At 56.0% G+C, this 14226-nt stretch overlaps 1 protein-coding gene across 1 annotated transcript; it reads left to right on the top strand.

The window, feature by feature from the left end:
• The first annotated feature begins 6514 nt into the window (after positions 1–6514).
• Positions 6515–13650, top strand: BOD1 (biorientation of chromosomes in cell division 1). The gene is given in 5 exon segments (XM_054718156.1): positions 6515–6839; positions 6841–7048; positions 9122–9246; positions 11604–11800; positions 12913–13650. Coding segments are annotated over 4 exon segments (810 nt in total). The 5' UTR covers positions 6515–6558; the 3' UTR covers position 11800; positions 12913–13650.
• Positions 13651–14226: the final 576 nt, after the last annotated feature.

Raw genomic sequence — 14226 nt, 5'->3', positions numbered from 1 at the left:
GTGTTTCCTAATCGTCTTTGCAAACTCGGACCACAGCCCCGGGCGAGGCAGGCTGTCAGAGGGAGAAGACCCAATGCCCGACCCCAAACGCAGCCCGAGCTGCTGTGCGGCTGCGGGTGATGGGCGCTCCCTCTCGGAACTCCGCCAAAATCATCCCGAATACCCTTCCCCACCTTGACGCTCCTTGGCTTTGGCCACGCCCGTCGAGAATCCGAGTTACTTTCGATCCGGGGTCTCGGGTCCCTTGGGCGGAACCTCGGGTGGGCGGAACCTCAGGTGGGCCTGGGTGAGGGGACTGGCCTGCGACCTCAGGGGCTGAGGGACAGAACGCAGTCAGAGAGGGCAGCCTCCGTCTCCCTGTCACCTCGACCAAGATTCCCCGGTTGGACGTACTCAGGCAAGCGAACACTTACAAGAATAACGGGGTAAACTTGCACGGGGGGTCTTACGGTTTCTAGAACTCTCTCAAATCCATCCTCTTTCAAATGCATTGCTCTCTGCCACCCTTTAAAAGGGAGGTCCTACTATTTGCTCCATTTCACAGAAAGGAAAAGTGAGGCTCACACGCCCAAAGGCTGACCCCATCTGACCAGGACCCCCTCCCCCTTGGCCTGCTCCGGGCTTACGCAAGGGGTGCTCTCAGAGGAGAAGTTCGTGGTGGGGAAGAGAAATGGCTGCATCTCCCCCCATCTTTCCCTCCTGCTTCCCTCGCAGCCTCGCGCCGCCACCCCACGGGCTGTGTGGGTCCCAGGCTCTCCGTCTCAAGCAGCATAGACCCCGGTGATTTAAGCGGGAAGGGGATGTATGGAGAGCAGACGGGGCAGTTGGCAGAAGAGAAGGAAGGTTGGAGAACGGGCCTTGGGGAGCCGGCCAGAGAAGAGAGAGGTTGCACAGCCGGAATCGCCGTCCAAACTCTGCTACAGAGCCACCCGGCAGTGTCGCACGCACAGCCCCAGGCACCGCAGCGGCGCCCTCTCTCCGCTGGCCTTGGCCGTGTGCCCGCACCTCGGCCGCGAGGGAAGCAGGAGCAGCAGGCGTCTGGCATTTCCATGTGGGTCTCAGAAAGCGGAGAATACGCCCCAAAACGGAAGGACATGGAGATGCCAGGCACCCAGATAGATGGTAAATGTGTCCTATCAGCCGGGTTGGGCTAGGGCCGTGGTCGGCAAACTGCGGCTCGCGAGCCACATGCAGCTCTTTGGCCTCTTGAGTGTGGCTCTTCCACAAAGTACCACGGCCTGGGCGAGTCTATTTTGAAGAAGTGGCGTTAGAAGAAGTTTAAGTGTAAAAAAGTTGGCTCTCAAAAGAAATTTCAATCATTGTCCTGTTGATATTTGGCTCTGTTGACGAATGAGTTTGCCGGCCCCCGGGCTAGGGAATGCTGTGGTAACAAAAACTCCTAAGTCTGAGTGGCTTAAAACCAGTGGAGATTTATGTCTTGGTCACTCTACGCGTCCATCAGAGGTCGGCTAGGGGATCGGATCCCGGTCACCCTGAACCCGGACCTCAGGCTGACGGAGCAGCCACCATCGCAAATACTGCCCAACGTCACACGGCAGAGCAGAGAGACCTGCCCAGCAAGTCCAGGCTGGAGTCCAGGAGTGACCCGTCCGGGCCCAGAGGCTGCCACGAGTCACATGGCCCTGCCGCGTGCCAGGAGGCAGAGAGCTGGGAACACCTGCCAACCAGAGGCCTCTGGGGAGGGGCAGAAGCAAGAGGCTCCAGCATGGAGGCCAGAGACCTGACTTCCCTTCCATGGTTGAGCCACTAGCACCCCCAGGGGCTGGAGGAAACGCCCATTCGGGGTGTGGTCACAGCAGGCAGTCCGCTGCTCAGACTGCAGGTGGCACAGCCAAGGGTCCGGAACGCAGCCCACCCACCGGGGAGGGGCCTGAGGGGCCAGGAGTGATCGGAGCCAGGAGCTGAGCATCGCCGCCTGGAGCTCCAGAGGTGACGGGGGACTGGCCGAAGCGGTCTAAAAAGAGACACCCACTGGCCTCGGTTGACTTGTAGTCATTCCAAGACATGATCCAAGGGGACAGGGCCTGGGAGGAGGAAACTGATTCATTCGTGCATCCAGCCAATCATGCATCCATGGGTTTTTACGTTACAGAGGATGTGGGTTTGCTGGCGGGAGGTGGTCTGGACTAGATCAGTCAGGATGGGCTGGGTTATGCTGCAGTAACAAACAACTCCAAAAATCTCAGTGGCTTAAAATAGCCAAGGCTTACTTCTCACTCTTGCTCCATGTCCATGCGGAGCCTGCTGGGGCCTCTGCTCTGTGTCTCCTAACTGCGGGCCCAGGATGATAAATTAGCCACTTCCTTAAACTGTGCCAGGTGCCATGGCCGACGGGGAGTTCTTGAAGGGCGTCATGTGGACATTTAAATGGTTGAGTGTGACGACAAAGGTAAATGATGGGTCCAGACCTCAGCAGCAATAACATGCAGGGTTTGACTATGAACGTGGCTTCCCTAAGCCCATCGGTGGCTGAGCGGCTCTCTACGTCAACACAAGGTTAAAACTAACAAAGTAATAAGAACAAAGTTATATCCTAGTGTATGGTTAAGTCTGGATACTTACTAATCAAAATGTCTGCCCAATAACACACTACACCTGAATATATTAGGGTCTTGTATCAAGACCATGTCATTAACTATTAGCCAGTGAGGGCCTACAGTGTACCAGGCTCTGGATACATTATCTCTAACTTTTGTGACAACAAAAGGTAGGTGTTGATAGCATCCCCATTTTACAGATGAGCAAACAGAGGCTCAGATCAGTTCGTGGACTGCCCTAGGTCACACCGCCGATAAGCAAAGGGGTCTGATGCAAACCCAACCCAGATGCTAAACATCCTTTCCTCTGTATTACATCAGGTGGCCTCTCTCGCCAGACAGCCTTGAGTAATAATGCCCCGCAATGACAATGTGTGAAAAACACTGCGGCCCGAGATGTTATCTAAGATGCATCGTGTCGGGGAGAGGCGGCGACAGCACTGATGGGTGCCGAGGGCTCCTGCTTCTGAAAGGCCCGCTTTCTCCGTGTGCGTGTGGGTCCAGCGGTCCTTCCAGAGGCTGGGACACGTCAGGAAGACGCGAAAGGAAGCAGCTGAGATCACACGTGCAGCGTGGCCCATCCAGCACGGACAACACAGGCCGCCCCAGCAGCTCCGGCTCTTTCACCAAGAAGTGCCCGGGCTCTTTGGACGAATCCATGGAAGAAGAGAAAGGGCCACGCCGTGAACATGACTACGGACCAACACCCCGTCTTCCCCACCTGGGTGTGGGGTCTAGATGTGGCCCTGCGCTCAGTCTTAGGGCTCTGGAATGCCCTTGCTAAGGATGGAGACCTTGGAGTGGAAGGTTGGAAGGTTGCCAAGGCAACCCACCAACTGACTTCTCATCTCCAGGCCCACTCCTTGGCCCCGCCTCCTAGTCTGGTACAGCACCTTCTCATAGCTCATACCTTATGGGCTGCTCACTAGATTTTACCTGACCCTCTGAATATTGCCTCTATGCTAACATTTGGTTGAGGGCAGTATCAAATACTTTAAACGGCCTTATTCTATACTTACAAGAACAAATTTCCTATCCCTTCCTCCCTCCCTTCCTTCCTTCCTTTCTTTCTTTTTCTTTTTTTATCTATCAATCATACATTTACCAAGAGCCGAATGTACCGGGCACTGTTCTGGGTGCTGGAAATATGATGATGAAGAACGAAAACCTACAATCTCTTCCCTCATAAATTTAGAAGTTAGTGGATGGGGGGGGGGGGGCGTGGGGAGGGACAGGCAGAGGTTAATCAAATAACCTCCCGAGCCAAATGTAAATTCGTGACCACAACATGTATTAAAATTTGCTCAGGGCCAGGCATGATGAATGGATTGCCAAAATGGTGCTTAATCCTCCCCAAGGTCCTGAGGCACCAAAGCTCAGGTGATGCAACTTTCCCCAAGTCACACTGCCCCAGCGTGACAGAGCTGGGATTTCAACCCAGCACCGCCCACGCGAAAATCCTATGGACTTGCTGCCGCTTCACATCTCCCATGGCAACCACGGGCCTCCTGTCTCCCCAGCTCCTGCCCTTTCTCCTTCCAGATCGGGGTTTGGGCTGTGGTGGTTTCATCCCCTTATGTTCTCTTTGACATAAAATATTCCAGCACCTTAACATGTGCGATTCCCTGGGATGAGGCAACTTGTCACAGATTTAATGCTGAGAGCCAACAAAGACTTTTTTTTTTTTTTCTTTCCCTGAAAATGAGATTACTACACCTGGGCAGAAGCTAAAACAACATTCTGCATAGAAATTGCTAAAGGTCCTGAATTACTGATGCAGTAATGGCGCCCCCTGGTGACCATTATTGTGTATTACACAATGATAAGGGAAGAGGGCATGTGGGATGCAGTGGTGGCTTCCTATTCCAAGTGGGGATGAATAATAAGCCCCGCCCCCTAGTCTTAATCACCTTTAGGCCTCATCTCCCACCCGACTAATGTCAATTCCCCTGGGGAGGTCACAGGTCTAGGGTACAGCACCTTCTCATTGCAGGAGCCCTCGGCACCCATCAGCTCATTGTTCCAGCCACCAGGACACAAAGTCCCATGACTCGCAGTGAGATTGCCAAAGGTGAACCATCTGCTGCCAATCTCCACGATCACTAACCCATTAGGTCCTGGCAGATTAACCCATCATATCCTGCTATAACACTTCTTTTCTGAAGAGTGTGGCTCTAAGTGACTCGCCTCCCTCCCACCACCACGTTCTCTCTCTCTCTCTCTCTCTCTCTCTCTCTCTCTCTTCTCTCTCTTTCTCTCCCTCCCCCTTTCTTTCTCTGATCCTGTCCCATGACTGTAGGTAACAGATGGAAACTTACTCATTCACTCTGGAAATCTGATGATGAGGAACGAAAACCTACAATCTCTTCCCTCATAAATTTAGAAGTTAGGCATTGTGCTACAGGCTGGGGACACAGTGATAGATAATTTGTGGTCCTAGCTCTAGAGCTTACACTCTAGCAGGGGAAACAGGTGGCCAATTAGCCTATAAATTATTCATTTTCCATTATAATAACTGCTACAAGAATAAAGCTCTGAGTGTGTATATCAGTGAGACAAGACCAGATCAGGTGTGAGAGTCAGGAAAGTTCTCCCTAAGGAAACGGTAAGGTCTGATGTGCCAAAGACGAAGCTGAGGCTGGTCAAAGTGATCGGGGGCTTGGAGGGGAATGAACATGGCTTCTCCTGGGGCTAAAGGTGAGGGTGTCTGTGGGGTCGGTAAGTAGGAATAGACATTAGGCAATCTTGAGGATGGAGAAGACGGAGAGAACACTTGTCTTTACCTTAATCACTGAGAAACATTGAGCTGATGTTGAAGGATGAGTATAAACTCACCTGAATATTTAGAGGGTTCATTTAAACTTTCTTGAATCGGAAATGTTGGAGTGGAGAGCATCCTGGATCTCTGCCTATTCTGCCTCTTCCCAGGAGCCAAAGATATTGCAGAATTTATTATTTGCATCCCCTCCACTACTTATTTAAGGGGAGGAATAACAACAGCAGATGTAATTCCTGGTTTGCCCAGTTGAAGTAATAATGAGCAAAAGTCTGAAAGGAAGAGAGGATAGTGGTGGCAGCCATTTTTTGGTATCAATTGTGGCTACAAAAATAAAAACCAGGCTATAAAGCCTTATCTAGTGTCTGATACCACCCAGCTCTCGGGATGTGGTATCACTGAGGTTAAACATTGCAAGATTTGGATTCAGAAAACCTGTGTTCAAATCCTCCTTTTCTGCCTCTAGCTATGTGATCAGGGCAACAAACTCTGTGCCTCCATTTCTGCATTTGTAAAACAGCAATTATAATAGCATCTGCTTTTTAGATTATTGTAAAGTAGTGTGTGTAAAGTTTTTAGCAGCATGCCTGGTATATTCCAATTCTCATTGCTAGTTTATTATTATTGTTAACACCTGGGAGGAAATCCGCACATGTAAAAAAGAATTTAGGGAAACCATTTCCCATTATTTTCCAACTTTCTAAAATAACCACACGTTACTCTTAAAATCAGAAGGGAGTGGGGGGGGGGGGGGGACGAAAACACTTCTGAATAATAGAAATTTGACTAACTCCTTGTTTCCCGATTTCCCGCATCTTATTGTCCAAGGAGGCAGAGGGAGTGCGGGGTAAAAAGCAGATTCCTAGGCCCCGACCCAGAAAACGTGGATGAGCATCTGAGGGATGAACCTGTTCATCTACACTTTTAACCAGCCCCGCGGATGGTCCTTATAATCAGGCACAGTTGGGAGATGCTCCTTTACAGCAAGGGTTGCAGTGATGGACCAGAAGGCCCCGCACCTGCCTGTTGCGGAAATCACGACTGCCTAAGCCTACAAGTCCCATACTGCCCCGCAAACTGCCCGCGAGCGGGTCCGAGGCCTGCCGGGAGTTGTAGTTCCGGCCCGCCCGCCTTCTTCCTATAAGAGCGCCGGAGATGAGCGCTGCAAACCTCCCGCCCCACAAGGCCAATGCCAGAGGCGACGTCATCCGAGGAGCGCCCGGGATGGAGCGGGCCGTGCTGGCCGCTCATTCCACCACCTCCCCAGCCTCCGAACCTGCCTCCTCCACCTCCTTCTCCGCCTCCACCCGCCCTTTCTCCGCCGCCGCCCTCTCCTCCGCCGCCCCCTCCCGCTCCTTCGCCGCCCCCTCTCCCCTCTCCCCCGCCGCTGCCGGCTCCGGCTCCCGCTTCTCCGCCACCTCTGCACGACCTGTGCCCCTGAGAAGCAGCCGCTTTGGGTCTCCCACGCGGGCCCGGGGCGCAGGCATGGCGGACGGCGGCGGCGGGGGGGGGCGCGGGGGGCGGGGGTGCGGGCCCGGCATCGTCGGGGGCGGGGACGGCGGCGGCGGGCGGCGGGGGGAGCGGCGGCCCCGTCAACCCGGCCTCGCTGCCTCCCGGGGACCCTCAGCTCATCGCGCTCATCGTGGAGCAGCTCAAGAGCCGCGGCCTGTTTGACAGCTTCCGCCGGGACTGCCTGGCCGACGTGGACACCAAGGTACCGAGGCCGCCCGGGCCGAACGGGACCGGGCCCGGGCCCGGCGGGAGGCCGCCCCGGTAGCAGCTTTGCCTTGCCGAAGCCGAGAGGAACACAAAAGATGCCGCTGGAAATCTCCGCGGGGCGGGGAGGCCGCTGGGGGCAGCACCGGGCGCTTTGGGAGCGACGCGCACGTGGGTCGGGCTCCCAGCCCCGCCGGTTAGCTGTCCCTTTAAGCCCGGTCTGCGGCTTCTCTGAACTTGGGGTTTCAAGACTGGTGTGAGAGCCTGCACCCTCGCTTTGCCAGGAATGGGAGTCCTTAAGCCTCTCCAACGAGCCTCACTGTGTTAGTAGTGGAGAGAGCCAGGCAAGTAAGCGAGAATGGCGTGGGTGCAGAGCCATCGGTACCGGAGCTGCCTGTTCCCTTTCTCCAGCTCCGCGAGGCAGACCCGCGCACGCAGCCGAGCGAAGGCACGTTGGTGGGGAGCCGGCACCCCTGTTTTGTACTCCATCGCTGACCAAAGGCCATGGGGTGCCTGTTTTCCATCCTCCTGCCATAGGTCAACCCCCAGTAAAATGCTCCTTCACTTTACCTAGCTGCCAAGGTCATCCCCGTGGTTACTAGCATCTCTTGATTCTGTCTTACTCTAGCTTCCTCCCTTTTACCTTCCTCCCCCAGAAAGGGACTCTCAGCTCCAGTTAAAAAAAAAAAAAAAATCCCAGGCGATGTTTGCTGTTTGCATTGCCTTAGCGTGGGTCAGACGCCCTCTGCTGTGGCCGGGGGACATGGCGCCCACTGCCCGACTCTGGTCTAGGTGGGAAGAGGGGTACCCGGAAAAAGGAGTTGCTAGGCAGATAGTACATGGGAATTTTAACTCGCTCATCTCCCTGCCTTCCTCCTCCCAGCGTGAGTGGAGAGTGTGTCTGTGAGTCCGTGTTCTTGGCCTGTGGGAAGAGCCCGCTCATGGAGTGAGGCCTGCTGATGCTTTTGGCGATTTCATGTATCTGGCCGTGAGCAGACTTTGGGCACAATGACGCTGCGTCTTAAACAAACCTGTGTGGCTTGTAACAAGCATGGTTCTCCGGCCACAGGGCTGTACGTCCCGGGGTCCCGCTGGTCTTGGTCGGCGTCAGCTGTGGCCGCGGGCTGCCTCGGCCGGGATCCGGCTGTGGGTTGGGGTTAGGTCTGCAGCACGCAGACTCATCCTAAGTCCCAGACTAAAGGGGCGGGGCTGCCCAGGACGTGGGCGTTATGGAGGGTCACCGGGCACGAGAGCCACGGACATTCCATTGACCAGAGCAAATCGCGGCAGTAAACTCGGCATCACTGGGGTCGGGGAGTGCCCTCCGCCCGCGTGGGAGGGGTGAGCAGGGCCCGTTTACACCTGGTTTGGAGAAGAGCAGCTGGCGGTGCCAGACGTTTCTGGAGGCTCAGAACCTGCATTCCTTGTGTTCGCCAAGCCCCTCATTTGTTCTGATGCAGCTGGGTCTGGAAGCGGCCAGTGCCCCTCCACGAGTGCCTCTCTGGATATTCCGTGCCTTCCCCGGTGTTCCGTGGGCTTTGGCTTCAGCCCGCGTTCCTGTGTCCTGTGAGGGCGGGGTGGCCCTTCGCTGGGTGCAGAGGCTTTCCCGGGCCTTGTTGCTGAGAGCACCCCGAGGGGGAGGTGGGGCGGTAACAGCACCGCTTTCCAGTTGGCAGTGACGGAGACTCAGGCTGTGGGCCTTGTTGAAGTCAGAGAGCTGGTAAGCGATGGGGCGGCCCAGAACCCAGCCCCTTTGGTTCGGAAGGAGCCTGGGTCTGGCCTGGGGGCAAGCTGTTTACTTTGTGGAAGCCTCAATCTCCACCTCTAAAAGGTGGGGGGTGGGGGGGGGGGCCCATAGGACCTCCCTCGGAGAGTTACTGGAAAAGTGAGTGAGGTAACAACATGAAGCACCTGGCACTCGCTAGCACTGATTCTCGCTCTGCCTGCTGCGTGGCCATGGAAGTTAGTGAAGAACCGCAAAGTCCGTGTCTGAAAAGCAGTGTTCTGAGTGACGTGACCTAAACGCCGGTGCGTGTAACTTCTGACCTTGCCCCTCTTTCTGACATTTCAGCCAGCTTACCAAAACCTGAGGCAGAAAGTGGATAATTTTGTCTCAACACATCTGGACAAGCAGGAATGGAATCCGACGATGAACAAGAACCAGCTGCGGAACGGTCTGCGGCAGAGCGTGGTCCAGTAAGTGCGCGGGACAGAGGGACAGGGCGAAAGGCGGGAACGCGGGTCCGACGCACGGAGGCCGGTGCAGGGCGCTGTCCGGTCCAGGCGGACGGTGGCTCCGTAGGGGCTGCAGCAGACTGTCCTTTATTAAAACTCACGTTCAGGGACGCACAGGGCTCAGCTGAGATTCTCGCCCGTTTCTCCAGCCTGTGCAGGCTTCCTGTGCACGTCCCTACGGTGCTTCAAGTCATCCCAGCCCGCCGGTGTGGCTCGGTGGCTGAGCATCGACCTATGAGCCTGGATGGAGGTCACGGTTCGATTCCTGGTCAGGGCACATGGCCGGGTTATAGGCTCGAACCCTGGTGGGGGGCGTGCAGGAGGCAGCCGATCAGTGATTCTCTCTTATCATTGATGTTTCTCTCTCTCTCCTCTCCCTTATTCTCTGAAATCAATAAAAATATTTTTTTTAAAAAAAGTTATTCCAAATTCCAAGACATAATCTCTGCGCCTTGAAGTTTCCAGTACTTCTTGGGCGTCTTAGACCAGGACAGCAACGTTTGGCTCTTGGGCACAAGGACCTGGGTCCTTATTCTCACAAGCGAATGCGTCGTTTAACCACCGTGAACATTTCCAGCTTTTTTATTTGTCCTAGAATGTATTTAACCAGAAACATGAATTTGGACTTACAATGGGACCTTTCTCTGTGATTCTTTTTTTATATATAAGAACTCTTATTGAAGATTTATGCTGGGTTGGGCACTTTTTTTTTTTTTTTAATCCTCACCCGAGGATATTTTCCCATTGATTTTTAGAGAGAGTGGGAGAGAGAGGGAACGACAGAGAGAAACATCGATGTGAGAGAAACACATTGATTGGTTGCCACCTGCACGAGCCCCAACCGGCACCCAGGCCGGAGAGGAGCCTGCAACCGAGGTACGTGCCCTTGACTGGAATCGAACCCGGGACTCTTCGGTCTGCCGTCCGACACTATCCACTGAGCCACACCGGCTAGGGCTCTCTGTAGTCTTGCTGACATTTTGAATTTGAGGCAAATTCTGGAATGAAGATTTGCTACTTGGGCCTGGAGTGTTGTCCCCGGTGAGACCCTGCAGCCCCAGCACCGGCCGCTGGCCGTTCAGGCCCAGAAGCTGGGTCCCAGGTCCACAGCGGGGAAGGCTTCGCAGGCCTCGGGCTCTGCTGTTGAACCTAATTGTGACCGAGTCCTTTCACTACGCGGTACCTGCCCATCCCCTGCTGCTTCAGGCTCCATCTCCGGGAAAGCGAGCCGCTCTGCTTCCCTGAGCCACACTGCTCTCCCTGAGCAGGCGCCACATCAATAAAGACACCTGTGAACCTGCCTCCGGAGACGGGGTGCAGCTGGAAAGTGAGGAGCTTGTGCCTAGGGAGGGGCGCCTGGCGCCGCCCTCGCTGTGTCACGAGCTCCGCTTGGAGGGCACCCGCTGTCTGACGCGGTCTCCCTGAAGGTGCCCGGGCTCTAAGGGCGATGTGTTACACCCGGCTTCCTGCGGAGAGCTGTCAGCCCGAGGCCAGGGCGCACTTTGCCACTGGTCGCCATGGCGTCCTCGTTCGTTTCCGGGCCCCGTCTGCCCAGTCACTGCAGGACCTGTTCTACCCAAGCAAAGGCTTGCCTGGCCCGAGCGCGCTCCAGTCTGAAGGAGTGGAGCCTGCCCACGTGCTCTTGCTGGTACTCGCACGTTTCAGTCCTCGGAAGACACTCTGGTTTGAGCCTCCGTGGACTCTTCCAAACTTCTCAAATGCGACGTGGTTCCTGTCACCGTATCTTCCTCACTACCTGCCCCAGGTGTTTGCACACAGACATGTTGGCTCATTTTGGCTCTACTTGGAAAAGGAGTCGGGTGGATTTTGGCCCCTTAGGAGCTTCGAACCAGTTTGTTTCCTGTCTGTTTACAAGCCCCTAGTGTGTGTTCTAGGTCACGGCCATGGCCGCGGGCCCCGGGGAACTGGGGGGGGGGGGGTGTGTGTGTGTGACCGTGCCTTTGGTTGGCCTAGCCAGGTTGCTGTGGGAGGCTCGCTGGCGGTTTCAGCTCTGCCCGTCACCTGGTGCTTCATCGAGTCACTGTCACTCTGTGGGCCAGGCCTTTGAGCGTGGTCCCTGCAGGGCGGAGGGGGAGGTGGAGGAGACTGAGTGAGGCGTGATGGGAGCTTCTGGTTGGGAGCTGCTGCTCTAAAGTGGGAAGATGGCAACTTGAACTCTGCTAATGGGTCGCCCTTGGGAAGAACTCCCGGGAGTAGCTGCAGCTTCGACCAGGGCCATGTTGGCTGGGCTCTCACAGGACACTTGCTGGGACGAAAGGACTCGGAGTGACTGAGTAACAGGATGATCTCTGCTCCAGGTCCGGGATGTTGGAAGCTGGAGTGGACAGAATCATCTCGCAGGTGGTGGACCCCAAACTAAACCACATCTTCAGGCCGCAGATAGAGCGAGCCATCCATGAGTTCCTGGCGGCCAAGAAGAGAGAAGCCGCCCCCGCGCCCCCTCCGGAGCCGGAGAGCCAGGACGCCCCGGGCCCCGCCCAGGACGCCTCCTAAGGTCCGTATCCCGCCAGAGCAGCACGTTCCTCTGGCTTACCGTGCGTGGGTAATGGAGGGGCAGCCGTCACTGGGGCGACGGTCTTGTCTGTGCAGAAAAGTATGCGCAGATGGACCTCCCTGACCACGGAGTCATGTCACAGCGCATCAGGGAGGAGTCTGAGCCCCCGGAGCCCAGTGTCCCAGCTGTGAGGAGGCGCTGCCTCAGGCGCCCGCTGGGGAGGGGAGGGGCTGCTCAGGCGCCCGCTGGGGAGGGGAGGGGAGGGGAGGGGCTGCCTTAGGCGCCCGCTGGGGAGGGGAGGGGAGGGGAGGGGAGGGGAGGGGAGGGGCTGCCTCAGGCGCCCGCTGGGGAGGGGAGGGGAGGGGAGGGGAGGGGAGGGGAGGGGAGGGGAGGGGCTGCCTCAGGCGCCCGCTGGGGAGGGGAGGGGAGGGGCTGCCTCAGGCGCCCGCTGGGGAGGGGTGGGGAGGGGCTGCCTTAGGCGCCCGCTGGGGTGCCCCAGGGAAATTCAAATGAGAGTCCCTGCTTTTCTGAAATTGCTTAAATTTGGGTTTGCGATTTGGATATGAAATCCAGCAATGCATTCAAAAGCGGCCTCACCCTAAATGGGACTGAAGTCTGCTTCAAACTGCTGGACGCCCTGTGGTTAAAGGGAACTGAGTGCCACTGTCAGTGACCGGGGGTTCTTCTGGGCAGCACCCCCTCTTTATTACCTTTGGGATTTAATGTTTAACATCGGCTCCGGATGCACAGAGCACTGCTCCTTGCAGGGTCTGGGAGACGGTCAGTCTGAGCCGTGGCAGCAATGGCCGGGCATTGGCCACGGTTCGTAACCACTGGACTGCCTCGCCCTCGTTCTGCTTCGGGTCCTGTTTGTAAGGCTCCTCGGGGTGTCTGTTATTTCTGAGAAGCATCAGCGAGTGAACAGAGCGGAGCGCCGGGCTCGCACGGGGCGCTCGTTCAAGAGCAGAGCTGCCTTCGGTGCCCACGTGGGAGCCGCCATGCCATGGGGTGTAAAACGGTCACCTCACGCCCTCCTGGTCCAACTGTAAATTCCTTAGGAACAGGAAACTCGGTCAGCGTAGTCTCATTTTGACGGGTTCTCTCCTTTTCAGACGGTGCCTGACATCTTCTGGAAGCTCCATTGCAGTGGTGAAGTGGATTCCTTCATAACGGTACGGCTTCAGAATGAAGACAGGCCAAGGTCGTCGCTAATTTCACCTTTGACTTTGGAGCGTGGTCCACGCTGATCGGGGAGCGAGGTTGGCGGCAGGAATGCTGGCCTGTGTGCCCCTGCCACGTGGCCAGCCCGTCCCAGGGACCACACCAGCAGACACTACAGAGAACTAAAGAAACACTACACCAGCCGGGGTTGTCTTGAAACAGACCTTTATACTTGAACTTGGAGACTGCGTGTGGGTTTTAGGGCTTGTGCTCGGGGAGAAACCAAAGCTGCCGTGAGGGAAGGTGAGCAGCCCCCCTGCAGCTCCTGAGACGGGCGGGGTGAGCTGGGGGGGGGGGGGCTGTGTCTGCTTGTTGGCTTTGCTTCTCAGAGTTGCAGACCAGAGTGTGCAAGCCGTGAGCATCACATGGCTTTAAAGTTGTGACCCTCTTGTGCGTGACCTTGTAGCTTTAGTGTCCTTTCCCCGAAGAGGCGGCCAGCACGGGAGCCCACAGGCAGGACGCCCAGACACTAGTAGAGGGAATGTTCGCAGGCTCTCTGTCCAGGGCTGCTTCCTACCCTGCGAGATGGGAAGTCTTGGGTGTGTTTATTGTATTCTGTTTGTGTTTTTTAGAAAGTGAATGGTTAATAAATAGCCTACGTTTTATAATAAAATCATTTGATACTCTTACTCTGAGGCTTCCACTAAATCTTAGACCCCGGGTCTGAAAGGTAAACCTTCCCTCCGCCTACATGCCACTCGTGTGCACAGCACGTGGCGTCCGGCGGGGAAGGGTCGGAAGACATAACTTGAAGTGCCGCCGCCCTGAAGCCATAGGCGCAGGTGGACCTGGCGGGCCGATCCTCTCCTCCCCTGGACCCGTTAGTGCTGGTCTACAGCTGAGGGCAGTGCGTTCTGTTCATGTTTCTCAGACTTGACTGTGCAGGAGGATCACCAGGGGTCTTGGAAAAGTGCATATTCTAGTGGAGAATTTCCGGGTGGATCTGGGCGTGTGTCTACAAGCTGGTGATGCTGAGGCTGCTGTGCTCTGTAAGCACGGTGCCCCCACCCCCGCCCCCGCCCTGGGCCTTCGGTTCTCGGTTGAGTCTGCTGCTGGATATTGTTGACCTCATAAACTCACCTGCAGAAGTCCTAACTTAACGTCATCGACAGGTTCTCGGAAACAATAACATGAAGCAAAACGAAATACAGCAAAATCCATCCTACCTTCGGCTAATTGCTCCACACGAGAGCTAAGTTCCCATG

The sequence above is a fragment of the Eptesicus fuscus genome, chromosome 6 (genome assembly GCF_027574615.1).
Source record: "Eptesicus fuscus isolate TK198812 chromosome 6, DD_ASM_mEF_20220401, whole genome shotgun sequence".
NCBI lineage: Eukaryota > Metazoa > Chordata > Mammalia > Chiroptera > Vespertilionidae > Eptesicus > Eptesicus fuscus.
This window is presented reverse-complemented; position numbering and strand designations above follow the sequence as displayed.